General features: G+C 48.7%; 1 protein-coding gene across 1 annotated transcript in view; it reads left to right on the top strand.

The window, feature by feature from the left end:
- The window catches only part of LOC107106876 (zinc finger protein 208-like), a gene marked incomplete at its 3' end in the record, with an annotated part of 164,047 nt that overhangs the window by 135,827 nt on the left and 6,082 nt on the right, over positions 1-22,138 (top strand). The window contains exons 2-3 of the mRNA XM_015407092.1: positions 9,234-10,806; positions 21,126-21,261. Coding sequence (XP_015262578.1) covers positions 9,234-10,806; positions 21,126-21,261 — 1,709 coding nt within the window. The remainder of the gene's footprint in view (positions 1-9,233; positions 10,807-21,125; positions 21,262-22,138) is intronic.

The following is a 22,138-nucleotide window of genomic DNA, read 5'->3' as shown; positions in this document are numbered from 1 at the left end:
TTCCCTACCTGCTCTATCCCATGCATAATCTTACAAACCTCGATCATGTCTCCCCTCAGTCGTCATTTCTCCAAGCTAAAGAGCCCTAAGCGCTTTAACCTTTCCTCATAGGGAAAGTGTTCCAACACTTTTATCAATCGAGTTGCCCTTTTCTGCACTTTTTCCAAAGCTATAATATCCTTTTTAAGGTGTGGTGACCAGAACTGCACACAGTATTCCAAATGAGGTTGCACCATTGATTTATAGAGGGGCATTATGATATTGGCTGATCTGTTTTCAATACCCTTCTTAACCACTTGAGCCACCGCAGCTCAATATATCAATATATCAATCGGGCTATATCGATATAATAATATAGAATTAGAACATAACATAGGAACATAAGAGAAGCCAACGCTGGATCAAGCCAATGGCCCATCCAGTCCAACACTCTGTGTCACACAGTGGCCAGAAATACCAGGTGCCATCAGGAGCTCCAGCAGTGGGGCCAGGACATGAGAAGCCCTCCCTTATAAAGGCTGGAAGGGTCCAGTGTTTGGTGTGTGAGGGGAACTGCAGGGAGTCAGGTGCAGACAGAATGCAGGGAAACCTGCCCCCTGTGGTGGAGGCGTGAGCTGATGGAGCGGGCAGGACTCATCTGCACGCTTTTCTCCTGCTTTGTCCAGGTGTGGATTCAGGGCAGCTTCCCTTGAGACCGCAGGCGGAGGAACACGTGTTGGGGGGGGCTTCCCGCTGCTGAGATCTCCCTGCTACACAAAAGCACCACGGACAGCCCAGGCAGAGACTGCCAAAACCTTTTCCCCTGCAGGGCTAGTTTTCTGTGTGCGGGGAGAAATTAATTCCAAGCTGGCGTCAGGAACTCCGTCCCATCCCGTTAGGGGTTTCCCACCTCATTCCCAGCACATTCTTCCAAAAGCTGGGGGGGTGGGGGCGGGCAGGAGGTTCTTGGCCTCCCTCAGAGGGGAGGAGGGAGGGGTGTGGCTTCAGGCAAGGACTCATCTCCCAGGAACGGACTGGCAGAGTTTGCGAGGGGATGAGGGAATGGATGAATAAGGAAGGTAGGACTGCCCCCCCTTATAGAATGGCCGGTTGAGGGGAGAGTTTGTTGTTGTTCAGTCGCACAGTCGAGTCCGACTCTTCGCGACCCCATGGACCATCTCCCGCCAAGCCCTCCTGTCTTCCGCCGTCCTCTGAAGTTGGCTCAATTTCATGTTTGTTGCATCGATGACACTGTCTAACCATCTCATCCTTTGCCGTCCCCGTCTTCTTTGACCTTCAATCTTTCCCAGCATCAGGGTCTTCTCCAGTGAGTGCTCCCTTCTCATTTGGTGGCCAAAGTATTTGAGCTTCAGTTTCATTATCTGGCCTTCCAGGGAACAGTCAGGGTTGATTTCTTTGAGGATTGACTGATTTGTTCTTCTTGCAGTCCAAGGGACTCTCAAGAGTCTTCTCCAGCACCATAGTTCAAAAGAATCTATTCTTCGGCGCTCGGCCTTCCTTATAGTCCAGCTCTCGCAGCCATACATGACTACTGGGAATACCATTGCTTTGACCATGCGGATTTTTGTTGGCAGGGTGATGTCTCTACTTTTTATCATGCTGTTTAGGTTCGCCATCGCTTTCCTCCCAAGGAGCAGGCGTCTTTTAATTTCATGGCTGCAGTCACAGTCTGCGGTGATCTGGGATCCCAGGAACGTGAAGTCTGTCACTACTTCCACGACTTCCCCTTCTATTTGCCAAGGAGTGATGGGGCCGGATGCCATGATCTTAGTTTTTTTGATGTTGAGCTTCAAGCCCACTTTTGCGCTCTCCTCTTTTACTCTGAGCAGGAGGCTCTTTAGGTCCTCTTCACTTTCTGCCATTAGAGTGGTATCGTCTGCATATCTGAGGTTGTTGATCTTTTCCCCAGCAATCTTAATTCCCGCTTGTGATTCATCCAGGCCAGCATTTTGCATGATGTACTCTGCATATATATTAAATAAGCAAGGTGACAATATACATCCTTGTTGTACTCCTTTTCCTATGCTGAACCAATCAGTTGTTCCATATCCGGTTCTAACTGTCGCTTCTTGGCCCTTATACAGGTTTCTCAAGAGACATGTGAGGTGGTCTGGTACTCCCATCTCTTTAAGGACCTGCCATAGTTTGTTGTGATCCACACAGTCAAAAGCTTTAGCATAGTCAATGAAGCAGAAGTAGATATTTTTCTGGTACTCTCTTGCTTTCTCCATAATCCTGAGCCTTGAAGGATCAAATCCAGTATCTTGAATTGTGCCTTGAATCCAGTCTAGAGATTGTTAATACACATGGAGCAAAACAGGTTTCCCTCTTTCTTTCTTTCTTTCTTTCTTTCTTTCTTTCTTTCTTTCTTTCTTTCTTTCTTTCTTTCTCTCTCTCTCTCTCTCTCTCTCTCTCTCTCTCTCCCTCTCTTTCTCTCTCTTTCTCTGTGTCTCTCTCTTTCTCTTTCTTTCTCTCTCCCTCTCTCTCTCTCTCTTTCTCTCTCTGTGTCTCTTTCTCTCTCTCTTTCTCTCTTTCTTTCTTTCTCTCCCTCACAGGCAAGAGTGGAAAGGACACTCCGGATGCCTCCTCCGCCATCTCCTCTGTGCGCTGAAGGGAAAAGAGCCACCATGCAGCCAGCTCAGGTACCGGGGGGGGAAATCCCCCAGCCCGGCCAGTACAGGTCGGGGGGGGGGGGGGGAGAGATTATTAGGGAGACGCGTAACAGATAGTAAGGATAAGGGGTCATTTTGTAGAAAAAGAGGTGTAGGAGCTCATTAACATAACTCATTAGCATAACTTATTTGCATATGCCACACCCCCTGACATCACCGGGAGTGCGTCAGAAGGCAACACCCACCACTCAGGCTCCACTGGACTCTTTTGGATTGGTAGCTATTGGGGGGGGGGGAACGTGCAGATCTGCCCTGGCAGAGGAGGGAGAGCTTGTACCTGAATAAAACTTGGTCTTAAAGGTGCCACTGGACTGTTTTGGACCAGGGTGGCTGGTGCGGGGGGTTCTGCAACTTACCTGGCTCCTCCTTGCTCTGACTGAGGGCTGCTGGGAGCAGGGGGCGGGGCTTGTTGCATGTGCCTGCCGCCCGGGCTCTTTACTGCCGGAGCTCCGCTCCTGTGCGCTCCTGCAGGAAATGACCCCTGGTAAGGATGCTTTCTTTTCCTTCGTAATGCTCAGAGGATCCTTCCCGTTGATTCTGGTGTTCCCCACTGGGAAGGCAGGAAAACGGTCACACCCTGTCTTGGATGGTTTCTGCACAGAAGCAGGACAACTAGAACATTACTGTTGATTCGGCCCAACTCCAGATGTCTCCATAACGACATTGAATTTCCCACGGAAACCTCTTTAGTCCTTTATCACCTGGACATCTCTGGCCTCTTCCCCACAAGGCAGCTAGCCCCACTGGGGACAGCCTCTTTAGTCCCAAGATGCTCCTAGGGAGGGCTGGGGGAGGGGAGATGTCCCCCGGGGGGTTCTTCTCGTCACTTCTTCGTGGTGCTCTTCCCCTGTTGGCTAACTCTCTCCATTTCTGGCTTCCCCCTCGTGGGCCAGCTGTCCCGTTGATTCTGGTGTTCCCCACTGGGAAGGCAGGAAAACGGTCACACCCTGTCTTGGATGGTTTCTGCACAGAAGCAGGACAACTAGAACATTACTGTTGATTCGGCCCAACTCCAGATGTCTCCATAACGACATTGAATTTCCCACGGAAACCTCTTTAGTCCTTTATCACCTGGACATCTCTGGCCTCTTCCCCACAAGGCAGCTAGCCCCACTGGGGACAGCCTCTTTAGTCCCAAGATGCTCCTAGGGAGGGCTGGGGGAGGGGAGATGTCCCCCGGGGGGTTCTTCTCGTCACTTCTTCGTGGTGCTCTTCCCCTGTTGGCTAACTCTCTCCATTTCTGGCTTCCCCCTCGTGGGCCAGCTGTCCAGTGATGTAAAGAGACGCTTCCTTCTCCTCCTTGCAGGCCGGGGTGTCCTTCGAGGAGGTGGCCGTGGACTTCACCCGGGGGGAGTGGGCCCTGCTGCGCCCGGCCCAGAGAGCGCTCTACAAGGAGGTCATGCTGGAGAATTTTAGGAACGTGGCCTCTCTGGGTGAGGAGGAGCCTTCTCTCCCTCTTGCAGTGCGGAGTGACCATAAGGGAGCCCTGCAGGAGGAGGGACGTGGTGTCAGGCTGCCTGCCCTGGTCCCTGTGCCTGGTCTCTGCCCCCCTCCGCGATCCTCCCTCTGAGGTGGGGAGGGTCCTCCTGTGCTCTCCTTGCACAGAGGGGGAGCCCCTGCCTGACACTTCTGTGCCGAAGCCAAGTGAGAGGGCACCTGTAACCAGTGTTCCCTCTAAGCTGAGTTAGCGTGAGCCAGCTCACAGTTTTTTTAGCCTCTGGCTCACACATTTTTGTCTTAGCTCAGGAAGGAGGGCTGCTGGAGCAGACTAATTTATGCAGTAGCCAGATCGTTCGCTCACAACTTTAATGCCGGTAGCTCACAAAGTAGAACTTTTTGCTCACAGGACTCCGTAGCTTAGAGGGAACATTGCCTGTAACGTGACCGATCGGCTGGTTGAATCTGGTCTCGTGCTCTGACTAGGTTATGACTGATAACCAGTTCTTTCTCGGGATAACCTGTTTAGGCTAACAAGTCCCTTCAGTTTTATACCTCCTGTGGGTGGGGGTATATAATCGGCCAGATATGAACTCTTCTCAAGAAGTCAGGTACCAGTGCTTTTTAATGGCGAACTGCACAACTCTTTATTCACATAAGCATAGCGGGATATTTTACACAGGATAGACTGTGTAACATATGCAGGAGTTATCCAACTCTGACTTGGACACATACTGTCTCTGGTACATTGAGACTGATGCACAAATCTGTACCCTGTGTGCTCCTGGAGTTGAATGAGGAACATACAGTTAGAGTCTAGGGAGTTGGACAAATATCTGTTTATTGCAATAATCAGGAAATACAGGACTGGATACCTTGGCACCCAGTAACACCAAGCTGCATTCTGCCCCAACCAGGAAAGGCAATAGATCTTATACCCCAAATGACATCATGACATTTACACAGGAAGAAATCCCTAATTGGTATCTAGCAGGTATCATCATCAGAGCACCATTTGAGCTGGCACTTCTCTATTGGCATACCTCTACATTGATCATAAAAAGGTAAAGGTTCCCTTGCTCGAAAGCCAGTCGAATCCGACTCTAGGGTTGCGGTGCTCATCTCCGTTTCAAAGCCAAAGAGCCAGCGCTGTCCGAAGACGTTTCCGTGGTCATATGGCTGGCATGACTAAACACCAAGGCGCACGGAACGCTGTTACCTTCCCACCGAAGTGGTCCCTATTTATCTACTTGCAATTTCTTGCTTTCGAACTGCTAGGTTGGCAGGAGCTGGGACTAGAGGACGGGAGCTCACTCCGTCATGCGGCACACTCGAGTCTCGAACTGCGGAACTACCGTCCTTCCGCAGCCTGCAGTTCAGCGTCTTAACCACTTGAGCCACCGCAGCTCCACATTGATCATAAGTGTCAGTAATTACGTCTGCTTATCTAGCCCCAGAACAGCGGAGAACATCAGTGAACAAAGAGGCCTTCTTTTGGCATCATTCCTGATTTATTTGTTTCAACCTAAAAATTGGGACTTTCCTGATAAAATGCATGAAACGTAGCTCTTGGCAGACTTCCTGGGGCCAGATGCTCTGCTCTGTAAAGAAAGATATTGTTTTGGGAACATTCAGAATCTTTCCATCTCATAACTTTGCTTTCAGACGTCCTTCAGCTGGGGAACTCATAATTTCAAAATGTACATTCCATTCCAGTACTTTCTGAATCTATCTAAAAAGGGCCTTTAATAATTAAAATAATACTCTTAAGTAATTCTATTCTGAATCTCTTCTGTCTAGACTAAATGCTTATTAAGGCACAGTGACAGCTAGCATTCTACCTGTCAAGGGAAATGTCAAAAATCACATTCATAAATCACATTCTCTGATCCCTTGTCCTACAAGACCAATTGGTATCCCACTTCTCCTGTTACTAACTGTGATTACACAGAAGACTCTCCACCTGGCTCGCTCAACTGACCGGTGAGGCCATTCTAGCTATTCTCGGCCTTTCCCTTAACCACTTCACAAGTTCCCTCGGAGAAGTGTGTGTGGAGCTTTGTTAATACTAAGGAGTTCTTCCATTTCTCCTTTCATATCACTACCCACTCTCTCCAGAGGGGACCAGTAGGGAGCGTCCTCTAGCCCCAATTTTCCTCAAACTGGTCACTTGTGTGTGGAGCTTTGTTAATACTAAGGAGTTCTTCCATTTCTCCTTTCATATCACTACCCACTCTCTCCAGAGGGGACTAGTAGTGAGCGTCCTCTTCTAGCCCCAATTTTCCTCAAACTGGTCACTTGCTTTTTTCACTCAGCTTCCTAGGTTCCTTCTCCCTCCTGAGCTCTCGGGCTCACTCACCAACTCTCAACTTTCTCTTTTTTTCCCTTCAGTCTCCCTGAGAATTCCGAACAACCTGCCTCCACCACTCTTAGTCATGTGACCTAGCAGATCTCTTGCTTCCCTGCTGCTTACCGACAAGCCTTATAGTCTGTCACAGCATCAGAAGAGGTGCCGGGGGAGGCCTGGTCTGGAGATGGTGGGGCGGTCTAAGCAGGGGGCTTCCCTCCAGCCTGGGCCTGGCCCGAGTTGGCCTGAGATGTGACTGCGGAAGGAACTCTGCTGTCTTTTCTGTCCTTTTAGTTCTCACCTGGCCTTTCTGTCTCAGCTTGGCAGAGAAGAGGGACAGAACTGCCAGTGCCAGTTTTATGCCAGCACCCCTCTAGTTTAGAGACTCAGTCTGCCCCACAAGAAAGAAAGAGGTTTAGTTTAAGGTCCCCCGCCTCACCTTGTTTTCATTCCCAGAGAAGAGGTGCCGAAAGGCCCAAGAGGAAGAAGGACCTTGATCAGACTTGGAGGAAATAATGGGCCAAATCCTTTAAAATGCAAAATGAGCTTTCTGGAGACCCCCTTGCAAGAAAGCACCTTCTAAAAGCATAGAGAGGCTGAGGTCCCAAGAGGCCCAGAATTGGGTGTACATGTGAAGCTGTTATACCCCAAATGACATCACATATAGTTTATACATTAATGACATCAATGCATTAAACAGATATTCATCTAATTCGTTGGACTCCGACTGTGTGATTCCAGTTCGGCTAAGGGGTCACACAGTCATTAATGTATAAGCTATATGTGATGTCATTTGGGGTATAAGACCTTCTGCCCTGCCTGGTTATGGCAGAATACAGCTTTGGAATTGCTAAGTGCTAAGGCACTCTGCTCTGTATTCCCTGTTTCAGTGCATTAAACAGATCTTCATCTAACTCGTTGGGACTCCGACTGTGTGATTCCAATATGGCTAAGGGGTTACACAGGCATGACTCGTGCATCACATGTGTGCATGGCCACATATCCGTGCTGCTACAGAGTCTCTGGATAACAAAAGAGGGCTGAGTCTTGACCCCAAACTGTCCTGCAACCCACTCCTGTTATTTGCCTGTTGTGTTTTTTCTGGAGGGACAGTCGATTTCGCTTGGAATTGTTGAATATATGGGCACACAGGTCTAATTTTGTACGATTGTGTATTTTCTTGATAAACAGGACCTCTGATTTCCAAACCTGACCTCATATCCTGGCTGGAAGAAGAGGAAGGGCTGTTTCTCCTGGGCCATGATGAAGAGGAGGGATTGGCAGGTAGCGGCTTAGATATCCGTCTTGGGACTGTGTGTTGCCTGCGCTTCCTTGGGATGACTGGTGAATTTCTGTGGTCTTGTTTAAACTCACAGTTTGAATTTTCCCTATAAAGAGTTTGGATTAGGGTTACCAAGTACCTACCGCGAATCGGTGGGGGACACATGCTTTCCTGCCGGAGCATTCCCGCCTGTAACACACCCGCGTTGCACTATGCTGATACCATCGAGTTTTCAGCCCCATTGCTAGAGCGTCGCCCGGCTATGTGCCTACGACACATCTGGGCGACAGTATAGTGCAGCGTGTGTGTTTTCCCCACGGGAATGTTCCCGCCAAGAACTATGTGCCCCCCGCCGATTCGCGGTAGGTACTTGGTAACCCTAGTTTGGATGAATTGTGGATGCTGAAATGATGCTTGTACACCTTCAGTCCAGGGCAAGAGGCAGTTTCCTTCTGCCTACTCTTATAGCCCTTATGCCAAGTCTAGTTCATCATTGTCCACTCTGGGAGGCGGTTTCAGGCCAGGGTGCTTGTGTCACAAACGCCAACCCCTCCGGGTCAAACATTTAGGTTCAAAAAATAATTGGGCTGGTTGCTTCCCAGCCAGCTGAAAGCAATCTACCAAGGTCACAGCACCTCTTCTTATCTATGTCTCTAGGGAAAAGTTTCTATGTAGGCCTCTTTCAAAGCCCGAACCAAGATTTCATGTAGCCACTGAAACAGGAAAAAGGGCTTTTCTGTACAGCTTGCCAGTCCCTTTTCACCTGAGATCTTTTCTGCTCCTAGGCATTTCCCCTTTGTTCTGATCTAATTACAATTACATCTTGAGTTCCGTTCCTGCAACACCCCTCCCGGTACCATCGAGTTTCCAGCCCCATTGCCAGAGCGTCTCCTGGCAATGGCATGGTGCGGCGCATCTGTTTTCCGTGCGGGAATGGTCCTGAGAAGAAGTATGTGTCCCCCGCTGATTCTCGGTAAGTACTTGGTAAGCCTTCTCCCACCCTCTGACTGGGATATAAAGACTGAGAGATCTCCATTCTGAATTAAATACTACAAAGGGAAACTTAACTCTCAAAAGCTTATCGCCGGAAAACTTCTTAGTCTTTAGGTGCTACTGGACTCAAAACTAGGTATTTGTGGAAAGTGTCGTATCATGACACCAGGTATCCTTTTCTTTCAGCTGGAGAAGTGCGGCAGTCAGTGACTGAAGCAGAAGAATGCCGATTGATGGATAAAGAGGCTTCGTATTCAGATGTGAAAGAGAAGCTTGAATATTTGGCTGCATCGAGTAAGGAGGAGGGAAAACACTCATATAACAGGAGTAATTCCAGTCTTTTACAAGGGGGTGACTCTTTACAACCAAGAATATGTCAAGGAGACAACAGGACTGAGTGCACTGCAAGCAAGAAAAGTTTCACTGAAATATCAGTTATTAATATTCAACGAAGGATGTGTAACAGAAAGAAAATATACGAATGCCTGGAGTTTGGGAAAAGCTTCCACCACAGTGTGCACCTTACTTCCCATCAAAGAAGCCACACAGGGGAGAAACCATACAAATGCCTGGAGTGTGGGAAAAGCTTCAGGCAAAGTTCCGGTCTTTCTTACCATCAAAGAACTCACAGAGGGGAGAAACCATACCAATGCCTGGAGTGTGGGAAAAGGTTCACTGACAGCTCCACTCTTACTTCCCATCGAAGAGTTCTCACAGGGGAGAAACCATATAAATGCCTGGAGTGTGGAAAAAGTTTTGGAAGGAAATATTACCTCATTTCCCATCGAAGAATTCACACAGGGGAGAAATTGTACAAATGCCTGGAGTGTGGGAAAAGCTTCAGTCACAATGGAAGCCTTACTTTCCATCAAAGAATTCACACAGCAGAAAACTCATACAAATGCTTGGAGTGTGGGAAAAGGTTCAGTCACAGTGAAGACCTTACTTCCCATCAAGGGATGCACACAGGGGAGAAAAAATATAAATGCCTGGAGTGTGGGAAAAGTTTTGGAAGAAAATATTACCTCATTGCCCATCAAAGAATTCACACAGGGGAAAAACCATACAAATGCCCAGAGTGTGGGAAAAGCTTCAGTCAAAGTTCTGGTCTTACTTACCATCAAAGAAGTCACACAGGGGACAAACCATACCAATGCCTGGAGTGTGGGAAAAGCTTCACTGACAGTTCCACTCTTACTTCCCATCGAAGAATTCACACAGGGGAGAAACCATATAAATGCCTGGAGTGTGGAAAAAGTTTTGGAAGAAAATATTACCTCATCTCCCATCGAAGAACTCACACAGGGGAGAAACCATACAAATGCCTGGGGTGTGGAAAAAGCTTCAGTCACAATGGAAGTCTTACTTCCCATCAAAGAATTCACACAGGGGAAAACCAATACAAATGCTTGGAGTGTGGGAAAAGTTTCAGTCACAGTGATGACCTTACTTCTCATCGAAGGATGCACAGAGGGGAGAAAACATATAAATGCCTGGAGTGCGGAAAAAGTTTTGGAAGAAAATATTACCTCATCTCCCATCAAAGAGTTCACACAGGGGAGAAACCATACAAATGCCTGGAGTGTGGGAAAACCTTCAGTCACAAGTCCAGTCTCACTTCCCATCGAAGAATCCACACAGGGGAGAAACCACATAAATGTCTGGAATGTGGAAAAAGCTTCAGGAAGAGTGGACACCTTACCGTACATCAAAAAATTCACAGAGGTGAGAACCCATATAAATGCCTGGAGTGTGGGAAAAGCTTCATTCAGAGTTCACACCTTTGTCGTCATCAGAAAATTCACACAGGGGAGAAATCATATAAATGCTTGGATTGTGGAAGAAACTTCTGTGACAAACAAAGACTTACTTCCCATCAAAGAACTCACACAGGGGAGAAACCATATAAATGCCTGGAGTGTGGGAAAAGCTTCAGTCGGATTGACAGTTGTACTTCCCATCAAAGAATTCACACAGGGGAGAAACCATACGAATGCCTGCAGTGTGGAAAAAAGTTCCATCAGAGTGTACACCTTACTTCCCACCAAAGGACGCACATGGGGAAGAGGAGATATGTCACATATTCATGATTTTAATCATATGTATTAATATTTATGTATTATGTATTTTCATAACCTCTTTAAAGTTCGATTCCTGCTCAGAAAAAGTACCAAAAGTACAGAACCACCTCTCAACCTTGATAGTTCATTAGTATAACTGATGCAGTAGGAGATTTCTTGCTCTGGAATTATGAACAGCTGCTGTCTTGATTCTTATAAACTTGCTTTGAGATTTTTGTGGCAGTTATTGTCCCTTCCAATGGTCTATGGCCATATGTTTCACTGCTTTTGTGGACCTCCTCCGTCTCCTGGGAGGCTTCAGGCTGTATTTCCACAGTTAAGACCATGGTCGAATCTTCTTCTGTAATCCAGTACAGTTTTCTCTCAGCTGGAAGATCTGGAAGAGGCATTTCTAAAGGGGTTTCTTGGTCTGCAAGAACATTCTCTCTGGCCACCTCCTCAACTGCTCGGCCAACACGACTCTCAATTCCCATCTGCATCTCTGAACCAAAAGCATTATTCTCTCTAACCTGTGGCTCTTCATATTCTGAGTCTTGAGAAGCCATCAAAACGCCTCCTAGGCTATCAGCCAATGAGGCTGCATCTCCTCCAGATTTACTATTCTCAAGAGGCCTCGGCAGCAGCTGATCACTTGGCCGACCACCTGCAGCACATGTTATCGCCTCTCCGTGAATCGCAGATGAAGTCTTCCAAGCTTTGATATCTTCTTCCACGACCCCATATTCCGGAAAGAAAGAAAGAAAGAAAGAAAGAAAGAAAGAAAGAAAGAAAGAAAGAAAGAAAGAAAGAAAGAAAGAAAGAAAGAAAGAAAGAAAGAAAGAGATTTTTATGGCAGTATTCTAGTCCATCTAGTATAGTTACTCACTTGCACAATTGCTTTAGGGTCCAATTGTTTTATTTGGAGGACAATCACGTGTTCAGGTTCAAAAGTTTTATTTCTCCTCCTCTGTCACTTCTATCAAAAGTGTCATGTAAGGGGCTAATCACCCTTTCATGAGTCCTTTTAAACATTTATTTTAACTTGATGTACTTGGGAGGCTAGGATGTAGAATGATATAGTATAGCCCGATCTCACCCGATCTCAGAAGCTAAGCAGGGTCAGTACTTGGATGGAAGGCCACCAAGGAAGGCTTTGCAGAAGAAGGCAATAATAATAATAATAATCTTTTGATATATTAATCGCTCAATCCTTGCAGAGCTGCTGGCTCTCAGCGATTTACAGTAACTCATGTATTCACAAGGGACTAACAATGATAGGGGTAAGGGAGGACAACATATATCTTTAAATCGCACACATTTCGCAGCCGACGGGGAGTTTATCCAGCTGTAAGCTTCAGACGTGTTCCACCGACATCCTCGCCAAACTAACTCTGTTTAATCACTAGCGGGGATGTCAAACATACAGCCTTTGGGCTGGAACCGGCCAATCCAGGGGCTCTCATCTGCAATGTTCCCTCTAAGCTGAGGAGTCTTGTGAGCAAAAATTCTACTTTGTGAGCTACTGGCATTAAAGTTGTGAGCGAGCGATTTGGCTGCTGCATAAATTAGTTTGCTCTGGAGCCAATCCTTCCTGAGCAAAGACAAAAATGTGTGAGCCAGAGGCTAAAAAACTGTGAGCTAGCTCACACTAACTCAGCTTAGAGGGAACCCTGCTCATCTGGCCCGCAAGCAGCTGGTCCTTACCATTATTGCCATATGACAGAGGTTGTGCATTATGTCCCTGTGTACTGTCCCAGTGGTGATGAGTAATGGGCGGTGGAAGGGCAGACATTGGGGAGATACAATCAGCAAATATTGTAAGAGTGTTAATGTTTTAAGCATGTTTGTATTTTGAGTAAAAAAATAATAATCTTAACTGGGTTTGCCTGTGTCCCTTATAAAGTTTATATCTCCAGTACTTGGCATTACCTTTTATGACCTGCATGGCCCAGCCTGACAAAGTGACATTTATGTCAGATCTGGCCCTCATAACAGATGACTTTGACACCTGCACCCTGTGGGTTCTGCAACGTGACGGCATGTGATATGTAGGCTATGTTGTTGTTGTTCAGTCGCACAGTCGAGTCCAACTCTTCGCGACCCCATGGACAAGATCACGCCAGGCCCTCCTGTCTTCCGCCGTCCTCCGAAGCCCGCTCAATTTCATGTTCGTTGCATCGATGACACTGTCCAACCATCTCATCCTTTGCCGTCCCCATCTTCTTTGACCTTCAATCTTTCCCAGCATCAGGGTCTTCTCCAGTGAGGGCTCCAGTCTCATTTGGTGGCCAAAGACCAAGCGTGATTCCCTGGAGAAGGAAATGGCAACCCACTCCAGTATTTTTGCCAAGAAAACCCCATGGACCGTAGGCTATGTAATTCCCTGCTTTTCCATTGGAGGGAACATCAGATTTGGCGTTTCCTTTCAGCTTCAGTTTCATTGAAGAACAAAACCCTTTATTTTAATAAGGTGCTATGAAAAGCCTTCATAACGTTAAGCCAAAGAGCGAGGGCAAATGCAGAACTGTTGAAAATAAATTTTACAGTGAGGAAAAAAACGACGCACCATCAGCTGTTGATCTCTGCCAGCCCCAGATGTGCAGGGGAAGGTTGTGAGTCCAATTGAAAAAGGGGACTGAAGACGTTTGCAAATGACACCCAAGTTGTCCAGGTTGGTAAAAACAATGGTTGACAATGAAGAGCTCCAAAAGGACCTCCACAAACTGGGTAATTAATAGGGTGACAATGTGGCAAATGAAGTTCAGTGTTGGTATGTGTAAGGTGATGCAAACTGGGACAAAAAAAAAAATCCCAACCTCATGTATAGCCTAATGGGGTCTCTGAACTTGCTGGTATCGAGAGGGGAAAAAATCTTGGGGCCACAGTGGATAGCTCAATGAAAGTGTCAGCCCGGTGTGCTGCAGCGGAGAAAAAGGCAAATTCTATGTTAGGGACTGTTAGGAAAGGAATAACGCCCCTGTATAAATCTATGGTGTGGCCTCATTTGGAATACTGTACAGTTCTGGTCACCATATCTCAAAAAGGACATTGTGGAGAGGGGGAAAGCATAGAAGAGGGCAACCGAGACGATTGATTGGAGCACCTTCCCTATGAAGAATATTTCTTTACACAGAGGGTTATTATGGGATTAGATTCATCAAGGCTAAATCTATCAATGGCTACTAGCCATGGTGACTGAGGGAAACCTCCACATTCAGAAGCACTAATCCTCTGAATCCAAAAGCCAGGGGATAGCATCAGGCGAAGGCCTTGGCCTCTATGCCCTGCTATTGGCCCTGCAGAGGAACTGGTTGGCCACTGTATTAGACAGAATGCTGGACTAAGTGGACCATTGGTTGGATCCAGCAGGGCTCTTCTTATGAAAAAAGCTACTTCAGGGACAAAAAAAGCATCTTCAGGAGTGACAAATGTAAAATTTAGGAAAAGTTGCCTGGGGAATCCTATTGCCTGCCAGTAAAGAGCACCGCAGGATTGCATTTCACAAATGGTGACTTTCCAAAGAGAAAACTCTTCCTAGGCTGTTTCCGAGGGTCGCCCCGTTTGCCTCCAGCAGAACAGCCAGATTCAAGACTTCGGTTTCTTGTTGGGCTCCAGTCCACTACTGGACTTGAATCTTCCTGCTCTGAGGCTGCTTCCCAAAAGATGGATTTTCGTAGCATCCACATGACCCTATTGCCAAATCGCACACCTGGGCTCCCCCTCCCCAATTTGGCCACAATGTCCCAATTTTGATTTGGAACCTTCTACGAAAGCACCTTTGTTCACCGTGTGGACAAGAAAATGTACACTTTTGCAGGTCCCACTGACCTTGGGGCCATTTCCCTGCCTCGGCCCCCTCCTCAGTTGTCAATCTCTCCCTCGCCCCAACCAGGGGTCATTTCCTACAAGAGTGGAGCTCTGGCAGTAAGGAGCCCAGAGGGCGGGCACATGCAACAAGCCCCGCCCCCTGTTCCCAGCAGCCCTCAGTCAGGCCACGAGGAGCAAGAAGCAGCCAGGTAAGTTGCAGAGCCCCCATCCCGACTTCAGGTACAAGCTCTCCTTCCTCTGTGAGGGCAGATCTGTGTGTGTGTCCCCCCGTAGCTAGCAATCCAAAACAGTCCAGTGGCACCTTTGAGAGCAAGTTTTGTTCAGCTACAAGCTCTCCCCTCCACTGTGAGGACAGATCTGCATGTCTTCCCCTCCCCAATAGCTAGCCATCCAAAATTGTCCAGTGGAGCCTGAGCGGTGGGTGATGCCTTCTGACACTTCCATGGTGGTCTCCCATCCAAGTACTGACCAGTTGGTGTAGTGGTTAGGAGCAGGGACTCTAATCTGGGAGCTGCAGCTGCTGGTGTGGCCTTGGGTTGGTTACAAGTTCTTTCAGGGCTGTTCTCTCAGGAGCAGTCCTCAAAAGAGCTCTCTCAGCCCCACCTCCCTCACAGGGCATCTGTTGTGGGGAGCAATGCTCCCTCTAAGCTGCAGAGTTTTGTGAGCAAAAATTCTACTCGGTGAGCTGCTGGCATCAAAGTGGTGAGCGAGCAATTTGGCTACTGCATAAATTAGTTTGCTCTTGAGCCATCCTTCCTGAGCGAAGATAAAAATGTGTGAGCGGGTGGTGAAGGGTGGGGTATCAATCAATGTTCCCTCTAAGCTGCGGAGTCTTGTGAGCAAAAACTCTGCTTTGTGAGCTACTGGAAATAAATTTGTGAGCGAGTGATTTGGCTCCTGCATAAATGAGTTTGCTCTGGAGCCCCATCCTTCCTGAGCTAAGACAAAAACGTGTGTGCTGGAGGCTAAAAAACTGTGCGCTAGCTCACACTAACTCAGCTTAGAGGGATCACTGTGCAATGTTCCCTCTAAGCTGTGGAGTCCTGTGAGCAAAAATTCTACTTTGTGAGCTACTGGCATAAGGCATTAAAGTTGTGAGCGAGTGATTTGGCTGTTGCGTAAATTAGTTTGCTCCTGAGCTAAGACAAAAACGTGTGAGCTGGAGGCTAAAAAACTGTGCGCTAGCTCACACGGACTCAGCTTAGAGGGAACACTGAACACTGGTATCAATCCAATCTCTTCTCCTGACCTGCTCCGGATGGCTGAGTGGGAGCGGGCTGGAGTTCGCCTCCGTCTCTTTCTGCCCCCGCCCCGGCCCATTTGCTGAGACGGCTGAACTCCCGCGCCGCCCCGTCGAGCTGCAATAGAGGGCGTCGCGAAAGGCAGCCGGGCTGAAGTCCGGCCGGTCCAGGTCCGGCCGCTGAGTCTGGTGGAGAGGACCGGAGACAGCTCTTCTCATTCCTCTGCAGCACTGAAAGGGTTAAACGGAGCGAGCTGCTTGCTAGAGAGGCCGAGCGAGGAAGGGGGGGGAGGTCTTGGGGGGGGAGGCTTTGCTTTTGAATGGTGAAAAAGACCAGGGAGGGGCTTCCGCTGTGCAACAGCCGGCAAAAGCCTTGCACCCGGATCCTGGGAAGGTTTACTCACAAGTAAGTCATGGGGGCGGGGATAAGCTTTTCAGTCTCGGGAGAGAGAAAAATGCTGCTGTCTGTGCTTTTTTTTTTTTTTGATGGGGAGCTGAAATCAAATAGTTCTTTTTCTTGTTGCTGTTCAGTCGCACAGTCTCTTCTGGACCCCATGGACCAGATCCCACCAGGCCTTCCTGTCTTCCCCGTCCTCTGAAGTTTGCTCAATTTCATGTTTGTTGCATCTATGACACTGTCTCACCATCTCATCCTTTGCCGTCCCCGTCTTCTTTGACCTTCAATCTTTCCCAGCATCAGGGTCTTCTCCAGTGAGTGCTCCCTCCTCATTGGGTGGCCAAAGTATTTGAGCTTCAGTTCCATTATCTGGCATTTAATAAATACTTTAAAAGCATTCTGTCCAGATCAAGGGAGGTGGTAGTTCCACTCTATTCTGCTATGATCAGGCCTCACCTGGAGTACTGTGTCCAGTTTTGGGCACCACGTTTTAGGAAGATGTTGACAAGCTCAAGCGTGTCCAGAAGAGGGCAACCAGGATGGTGAGAGGGTTGGAATCCAAGTCTTGGGAGGAAAGACTGAAAGAGTTGGGTCTGTTTAGCCTGGGAAAGGCTTAGAGGAGACATGATTGCAGACTTCAAGTACCTGAAGGGCTGTCATGTAGAAGATGGAGCAGATCTATTGTCTCTTGCTCCGGATTGCAAGTCTAGATCTAATGGGTGGGAATTACAAGGGAGTCGTTACCGGTTAAATATCAGGAGAAACTTCCTAACTGTAAGAGTGGTTGAGCAGTGGAACAGACTGCCTTGGGAGGTGGTGGATTCTCCTTCGCTGGACGTTTTCAAGCGGAGGCTGGACGACCATCTTTCGGGTATGTTGTAGGGCTGTCTTTCGGCTATGCTCCTGCAGAGTGCGGGGGGTTGGACTAGATGACCTGCAAGGTCCCTTCCAACTCTAACTTTCTATGATTCTGTGAAAAATGTCTTCCTGAAAAGAATATCTCCACAGAGAATTGGTGGAGCCAGTGATCGCCCGCTCTCTCCTCCGCCCTTCCGAGGCCAAGAGATCGAGAGAGAGCAGGAGCCAATCACTCTCCAGGACTTCTTGGATCGCTTTCGACCCCTGTCAGTCTGTTTTCAGAGTGGCCGATGGGACGGAGACCGGCTCTCCTGGCCTGAGTGGACGATCTTCCTCTAAACGTAGACAAAGGTCCGGCCTCCTTGTGGCTCCTACTGGCTTTCTCTGCTGCCCTTGACTGAGTGGAACCTGCCGTCTTGCTGGGGTGCCTGGAGGCAGAATTAGGCATGGGGGTGGCTGTGGGTTGCAGTGGGTCAAATCATTCCTCGTGGACCCAAAGAATGGTCACTGGAGATCAGTTATCCATTTGGGAGGCACAGGGCCTAACCCCCCCACCCCCCCCCCCAATGCTCTTCTGTCTTTATGTAAAGCTCTAAGGCCAAATCTCCTAATCCAAATCTCCTGGTGACGGATGCAGTTGGGAGTCCTGAATCGCTGCCTGGCTGCTGTGGTTGAATGGCTAAGAGAGAACGAATTGAAAGGGACTCCTAGGAAGACCAAAGTAATGACGGTTGGGAAGGTGGCGGTCTTGAAGGACATTCTGCTTTTCCATGATGAGTTCAGCCGACCTTCGCAGGGGTTTTACTGGACCCCACAGGATCGCTGGAGAAGCACGTGAATGCCGTTGCAGAAAAAGGTTTCCTTCCAAGTAAGGCTAGCCTTCCCTTGATAGGGTGGATCTGGCCACCTGGATCCATGTCACGGCGACATCGGTGACTAGACTACTGTAACGCGCTGTACGTGGGTCTCCCCTCAAGATCAGTTCGGGAACTCCAGTTGGTGCAGAATGCCGCAACTTGGCTATTACCGACTGCTAGATTGAGCATGCATATGACTCCCCTTCTGCAGTCACTTCACTTGGCAGTTACGGGGCTCAGTTTAAAGGACTGGCTATCCCAAACAGAGCCCTCTATGGCCTTGGAGCCTCCTACCTGCAAGACGGTCTCTCCCCTTATGCTCTGCCATGACGGCTTCGCTCATCTGAGCAGGGACTTCTGCAGGCCCCACCCTGCTGCACATGGGCAGAATCCCTGACCTGGAGAGGCCTTGTGCTCCTTCTGCCCCTTCCCCCCCCCTGCCAAGTACTGGTGTAGCGGTTAGGAGTGTGGACTCTTAATCTGGGAGAACCGAGTTTGATTCCCCACTCCTCCTTCACATACAGCTGCTGGTGTGACCTTGGGCCAGTCACAAGTCCTCTCAGAGCTGTTCTCTCAAGAGCAGTTTCTGTCAAAGAGCTCTCTCAGCCTCACCGACCTCACAGGGTGTCTGTTGTGGGGAGGGGGAAGGGAAAGGAGTTTGTAAGCCGCTCTGAGGCACCTTTGGGTAGTGAAGGGCCGGGTATAAATCCAATATCCTCTTCTTCTTCTCTTCTGTTGCCAAACACATCCAGTCTATGGAGGCGGTATTTTCAATGAATCATAGAATCATAGAATGTTAGAGTTGGAAGGGACCTTGCAGGTCATCTAGTCCAACCCCCTGCACTCTGCAGGAGCACAGCCGAAAGATAGCCCTACATACCTACAACATACCCGAAAGATGGTCGTCCAGCCTCCGCTTGAAAACGTCCAGCAAAGGAGCACCCACCATCTCCCGAGGCAGACAGTTCCACTGCTCAACCACTCTTACAGTTAGGAAGTTTCTCCTGATATTTAGCCGGTAACGACTCCCTTGTAATTTCCATTAGATCTAGTCTTGCAATCCGGAGCATGCCATGGTTAAGCTCTTGCCAGTCTCTTTGTCCGGGGCTCTGGTTTATTCTGAGAGTAGCCCGTACTCCGATATGCAGTCATCAGAGGCCAAGATCGTAACATCGGCCACAGATTTTTAAGGAGCCAAATAAAGACGGTCTAGTTTCCTGAAGGACCAAAGGGGCATATCTAAAAAAAGGTCATATAGCACGATGACATTAATCCTGACCCGCAAACTAAACGAGGACTCTCCGTCTGATTCATTGGGGCGATCTTTAAGGTGTCTTTTGACCACGGCCGGTGATGTAGCTCCATTCCTTTTTGGTTTCCTTCCTTCCTTTTTTTTTTTTTTTTAAAAAAAATAGTTTTTATTTTGAACTTTTTGAGGGAATACAGAATAAAGAAAAGGGACAAGGGAAAAGAGTAAAAGGTAAAAATCATCGAAACATAGCATAAAGGGCATTTTTTTGCAAATATAAAGGACAATCCTTGATTCAAATACTTGCCTTTTTAGGAAAATTATATGGCATAATAACTTTAGAAACCACCAGGGGTCATTCCGTAGGAAAAGAGGTGCAGGAGCTCATTAGCATAACTCATTAGCATAACGTATTTGCATATGCCACACACCCTGTCATCACTGGAAGTGTGTCAGAAGGCAACACCCACCGCTCAGGCTCCACTGGACTGTTTTGGATTGCTAGCTATTGGGGAGGGAGGAACGTGCAGATCTGTCCTCGCAGAGGAGGGAGAGCTTGTACCTGAATAAAACTTGATCTTAAAGGTGCCACTGGACTGTTTTGGACCGGGGGGCCGGTGCGGAGGGCTCTGCAACTTACCTGGCTGCTTCTTGCTCTGACTGAGGGCTGCTGGGAGCAGGGGGTGGAGCTTGTTGCATGTGCCCGCCCTCTGGGCTCTTTACTGCCGGAGCTCCGCTCCTATCCGCTCCTGCAGAAAATGACCCCTGGAAATCACTATCGCTTCCTTTTGGTTTCTTGCTGCTTTTTTGATATGTTTTCCTCTCTCTCTTCATAGTCACATGAGTTAAGGGTATCTTCCCACAGTCGGAGGCAACCCACGCAAAGGGGAAGGAGATGGAAGAGCAGGACCCAGAAGGACCAGGAACTGGCAAGAGAGCAAGGAAAGTTCCCCATCCCATCCAAGCAGAGAGTGGCCCTGAATTCTGGGAAAGAGCTGTGACGGAGATCCTGGCTCAGGACACCGTGACCTCAGATGCACATTGCCAACGCTTCCGGCTGTTCCGTTACCATGAGGCCAATGGGCCCCGAGAGATTTGCAGCCAGCTCCATGGACTTTGCAAGCACTGGCTAGAGCCGGAGAGGCGCACCAAGAAGCAGATGCTGGACCTGGTGATCCTGGAGCAGTTCCTGACTCTCCTGCCCCAGGAAATGCAGGGCTGGGTCAGAGGATGTGGGCCAGAGACCAGTTCCCAGGCAGTGGCCCTGGCCGAAGGTTTCCTCCTGAGTCAGGCAGAGGAGAAGAGGCAGGCAGAGCAGGGGAGGGGGTTTCCTTTGCTCAGTTCAAGCAGCAACCTTATCCTAAGATAAGGGAGCCAGTTTGGTGTTGTGGTTCAGTGCGTGGACTCTAATCTGGGAGAGCCGGGTTTGATTCCTCGCTCCTCCACTTGCACCTGGCTGGATGACCTTGGGCAAGCCCTAGTTTTGATAAGAGCTGTCTTTGAAAAAGAGCCGTTTCTGTCAAGAGCTCTCTCAGCCCCACCTACCTCACAGGGTGTCTGTTGTGGGGAGGGGAAGGGAAAGGAGTTTGTAGGCCACTCTGAGACACCTTTGGGTAGTGAAGGGCGGGGTATAAATCCAATCTCCTCCTCCTCCTCTTCCTCCTCCTCTTCTTCCTCCTCTTCTGCCTCTTCCTCTTCTTCTTCTTCTTCTTCTTCCCTCCCAGATATTTCTACCTATGGAGAATCTTCTTGGCTAGGAAGACAATCCAACCTTGATTCTTGCCCCTGTGGCTGAATCAGCAATGCCGGTCGACGCAGGGGTTAGAAGTCTGGGAGTGGGACAGGATCCATCTCCTCGGCCTGTTCCGTTGCTTCTCTGACCCATCTCCTTTCCTGCTCTTTCAGATGTGGGGACCAGCAGTGAAGATGGAAGCTAACTTCTCTGAGGAGGAAGGGTCTCCTTTGGAGGAACGGAAGAGGGCTCAGGCCCAGGAACTTGCCCAAGGTGGCTTCTCATGCGGCAAGGCTGTTTTGTGGTCAGGTGGGATTGGGCCACCCAGTAAAGTTCTTGGGTAGAAGGTTTAGGACAACAGAGAAAAGGAAATACTTCTGCACACAACACAGAGTTGAGTTCTGGCACTCAGTTCCATGGCGTATAGTGACGGCCACTCACTTGATCAGACAGAATTGTAGAAGGCAATCCTGGGTGCACCTATCAGCCACGGTGAATGAATGGAACCTCCACGTTCTGGTGCAGCGTACCTCTGAAAACACGTTGCAAGCAATGTTCCCTCTACGCTGAGTTAGTGTGAGCTAGCTCACAGTTGTTTTAGCTTCTGGCTCACAGGTTTTTGTCTTAGCTCTGGAAGGGTGGCTCCAGGGCAAACTCATTTATGCAGGAACCAAGTCGCTGGCTCACAACTTTAATGCCAGGAGCTCACCAAGTAGAATTTTTGCTCACGAGACTCCACAGCTTAGAGAGAGCACTGATTGCATGTGTCCAACATTTGCCATATGTGCCCCCTGATTAGGAGCATCCGGTGGGCCACCCTCAGAAAGAGGAGGGTGGACTACAGGTGCCAACTCGTAGGTTGGTACCCCTGTGATGTTTGAGGGTGCCGTGCAGACTGGATGTGATGTGAGGTCAGAGCAGCAGCAGACACCCTGGAGACCCTTCGGTATTACCCTGGAGTTTTCACATACGCTGAACACAGGGGTCATTTCATAGAAAAAGAGGTGCAGGAGCTCATTAGCATAACTTATTAGCATAACTTATTTGTATATGCCACACTCCCTGACATCACCGGAAGTGTATCAGAAGGCAACACCCACCACTCAGGCTCCACTGGACTGTTTTGGATTGCTAGCTATTGGGGGGGGGGCAGGAAATCCCTGCTCACAGAGGAGGGAGGGACTCT

Source organism: Gekko japonicus, unplaced genomic scaffold, assembly GCF_001447785.1.
Source record: "Gekko japonicus isolate JY-2015 unplaced genomic scaffold, Gekko_japonicus_V1.1 scaffold2714, whole genome shotgun sequence".
Taxonomy (NCBI): domain Eukaryota; kingdom Metazoa; phylum Chordata; class Lepidosauria; order Squamata; family Gekkonidae; genus Gekko; species Gekko japonicus.
The sequence above is the reverse complement of the archived record's forward strand: the minus strand, read 5'-3'. Positions and strand labels throughout refer to the sequence as shown.